This window comes from Hylobates moloch, unplaced genomic scaffold (assembly GCF_009828535.3).
Source record: "Hylobates moloch isolate HMO894 unplaced genomic scaffold, HMol_V3 SCAFFOLD_5280, whole genome shotgun sequence".
NCBI lineage: Eukaryota > Metazoa > Chordata > Mammalia > Primates > Hylobatidae > Hylobates > Hylobates moloch.
The window spans coordinates 543-4,141 of record NW_026657555.1 but is presented as its reverse complement, the minus strand read 5'-3'; the positions used below and the strand labels follow the sequence as shown (position 1 = coordinate 4,141).

The window sequence follows — 3,599 nt, the reverse complement described above, 5'->3', positions numbered from 1 at the left end:
TACGCCAATGGAATACATTACTCCCTCAAGTACTCAGCAGTATTTCAAATTTTGACAATTATAAAAAATGTTCTTTGTTACAAACTGGCCCCCAGGAAGAAATGGATTAAAGACAAATCTGTTTTGCCCTGGTGTGACCTGAGACCCTGGGGACACTGTCCCTGTACTGGGTTACTGAGATGAGCCAGCCCTGCAGCTGTTCCCAGCGGGCCCCATCCCTTGCTGATTTGTATGTTCCCAGAGCACAGCCCCCTTCCCTGAAGACTTATTAGTAGGTTGCTCACACTCTGTGCAGGAGGCAGTCCCAGTCAGGAAACAGAATGGACGTGAGGGTTCCCACTCAGCTCCTGGAGCTCCTGCTACTCTGGCTCCCAGGTAAGGAAGGAGAACGCTGGGAGTTTACTAAGCCACTGTACTCAGTACTGGCTGGATTTTCAGGGAGGACTTCTTATAACATGATTGATTGTGTGGATGTTTGTTTTATGTTTCCAATCTCAGGTGCGACATTTGATATCCAGATGACCCAGTCTCCATCTTCCCTGTCTACATCTGTAGGAGACAGCGTCACCATCACTTGCCGGGCAAGTCAGGGCATTAACAATGAGTTAGCCTGGTATCAGCAGAAACCAGGGAAAGCCCCCAAGCTCCTGATCTATTGTGCATCCAATTTGCTGATGGGGGTTCCATCTCAGTTCAGTGGCAGTGGACCTGGGACAGATTACACTCTCACAATCAGCAGCCTGCAGCCTGAAGATGCTGCAACTTATTACTGTCAACGGGATTATAATACCCCGTTCACAGTGTTACAAGCCATAACAAAAACCCCCAGGGAAGCAGGTGTGTGAGTCTGCACTGCCCTAGGTGCTCCTCCTGGTGCCTCTATCTGCAGAGAACATCTCCCAAATAGCATCCACATTTTGAAGGTCACTGGAAAGTTTTTGTACAAGGTACCCTGAAGCCTCTTCTTTAACTTAACCGTCTTTCCTTCTCCTCATTCCCAGCAACACAGACATGGCAAAGCCTCTTCTGATTGCATTAAGAAGAGAAATGATTATGCCTGAGAAGTCTGAGTTATAGTGTGAGTTGGAATTAATATCATAAAGGAGACAGCACTCTTGAAATTCCAAGTAGAATTTTTTTCTCAATACAGGAAACAGGAATCTAAACTGTAGTCTTTAAAAGTCTTAGGGGCATGGGGGTAAATATGCAAATACTAAAAAAGAAGGATTCTCTGGATCTTGCCATGAATCCAGAGTGCATCTGCCACAGAAGGTATAATTGCCAATCATGTCATCCTCAGACATATCTGGGAAGCCCAGGTTTGGGGCTGCTGATGCTCTCTGCCTGAAAAACCTGCCTGATTTTCTAAGGCACCTGCTTACAGTTGGCCAGCCAGGGTCCTATTGCAAAGACACCTAGCAAAAGAGAATGATTAAAGGCCAATTTCTTCCAATGCCTATCTGGCCCTATTTTCCTTGAACCCTCCCTGTTACTTATAAAAACCTTTTCATGGCTCTGTCCACTGACTCACTGAGCTCCCAACTCTCTGGTTTCCTGGTTCTGCCCTAAACAAGCCTCACACTTTCCTGCCCTTGGAGCTCTACTCTAATTGCTTTCTCAGTGGTGATGCTTTTCCCCGGACCCCTCATGGGCTTCATCCCACACTCCCTAAGCTGACCCAGAGCTTCCCATCTTAATGATCCCTCTGTATGTGTTCATAAGACACCCTACTCCACAATTCTGTCGGAAGCACTCTTCATGTTCTGACTCATGATATAATTTATTTTCTTATGATTGTACACTGAGAGACTGACTCCCTCTAGTAGAATTTGAGCTTCATGGAGTCAGGGGCCATTGTCTATTATTTGCATTGCTACACCGCAGTGTAATGGTTGTACCTGGCAAACAGTAGGTGCTCAGAGGGGACCACTCTTCCGAGGAGACTGCATGTCTAGAAGTCTGGGAGGATTGTAAAGAGTGGATTAAACTGTTTGTTGTATGGACAACATTCCCTTTTCCTTTTTTTATTCCTTTTTCATACTCAGTCTTCAGGAAATAAGGAAAATTACAATTCTAAGAATTTATATACTTTGTCTCAAGTGATATTTTAGGTTGTGTTTCCTGAAAACATATAATAATAATATTATTGTACTCAATTGATTACATTATATTCCATATATAATGATATATAATATATGCTACATAAGTTATAACTATAGTAAATTTATTGACTTTCCTTTTAAAAGATAAAACTTATCAGATTGTATCAATAGTCAGATAATTGATGTTTCAGTTTTGTTAGCCAAGAAAGAAAACTGAATACATTACTTAGATATTTAGATAAGAAAGAAAACAAATTTCCACAACTGTTATTAATAATTTTAAATGGAATGTAATTCTAAGAGCTTCTCAGCCTGTTCAGGGGAAACTCACTCACCACTATATGTTCACAATTCTGAGGAAAACAAGAAAACACCAGATGAGATTCTTGTTTCCATCAGTGGTGTGAACAGAGGTTTTCAAAACTGTTAAAGGGAAGAGTCTGAGTGTGGGTGAATGGCTGTGTTGTGAAGAATGGAGTGCTCTAGAGAAGAGAAGATACCATCCCCGTTTCTCCTGGCCAGCAGGACAGCACCATCATCACTCTGCAGGGAGTGGAATCACACAACAAGTCTGAACCTGGAGTCTGCTTATCTTTGCAGCTGTGGTCACTCATGCACCCACAGTGCTTGGCCTAACAAAGTGATGTTCTTTACTAGTGCTTCCAAAGAATGGAATATGTTCAGAGCTCATAGAAAAAATGTCTAAGCCACGAAGGAAATGTGTGTATGGAAGATGAATTTCTGATCAATGACTTCAGCCAGGTGTAATCACGCAGCCAGGAAAATGACTGGGCATGTTGGGGGAAGAAAGAGAAAAATAAACCACAGATTTTTATTATTTTCTCCCAAGAGTTTTGTACTAAACACCATCTCTCTGAGCCTAGGTATTTGGTGAGGTAGGAGGGCAGGGATTAAATTATGTGTCCGGAGGGGAGAAGGTCTACCCTCATGCTGAGCCAATAGCCTTTCTGACCTGACCACCTGGGCAGGGGCTTCTCAGTGCAAAGAAGAGGAGGCAGGTGGTCTCTGCAGCTGGAAGCTCAGCACTTTCCCATGCTTCTTTGCATGTTCCCCCTAGCCATGTTGTTGTTCAGAGCCCATATCAATGCCTGGGCCAGAACTCAGGGGAAGGGCTCTCAGTTAAGACCCAGAAAGTTTCACAGAAGCCCCAGCTCATCTTCTCTGCCTCCTGCTACTCTAGCTCCCAGGTGAGGGGAAGAGGAGATGGCTCTGCACTGAAACTCTCTCAACCTTGTTGGTTCCTCTGACCTGGCATCCCTGCTGAGCAAGAAGAGTAATTATAATTCAATGTAGGTCAGTGATTATGGCTATACTGTGAGGATGGTGCACTTCATGCGGTTTATGTGGGTGGTTTTCCTGTTTTATTCCTCTCTCGGTTCCTCCAGAGAAGTTATGTTGTTGCAGTCTCCTGACTCCTTGTCTTTGTCTTCAGGGAACAGGGACTCCCTCATCTGTGGGCGCAGTCGGAGCACTTGG

At 44.1% G+C, this 3,599-nt stretch overlaps 1 gene segment (V, D, J or C); it reads left to right on the top strand.

Annotated features, from left to right (window-relative positions):
* Positions 1–320: 320 nt before the first annotated feature.
* LOC116465454 (immunoglobulin kappa variable 1-6-like) lies at positions 321–3,310 on the top strand (the record flags this gene model as incomplete). The annotated part of the segment is given in 3 exon segments: positions 321–375; positions 499–793; positions 3,221–3,310. Coding segments are annotated over 3 exon segments (440 nt in total), but the record flags the coding sequence as incomplete, so codon positions are not given.
* Positions 3,311–3,599: the final 289 nt, after the last annotated feature.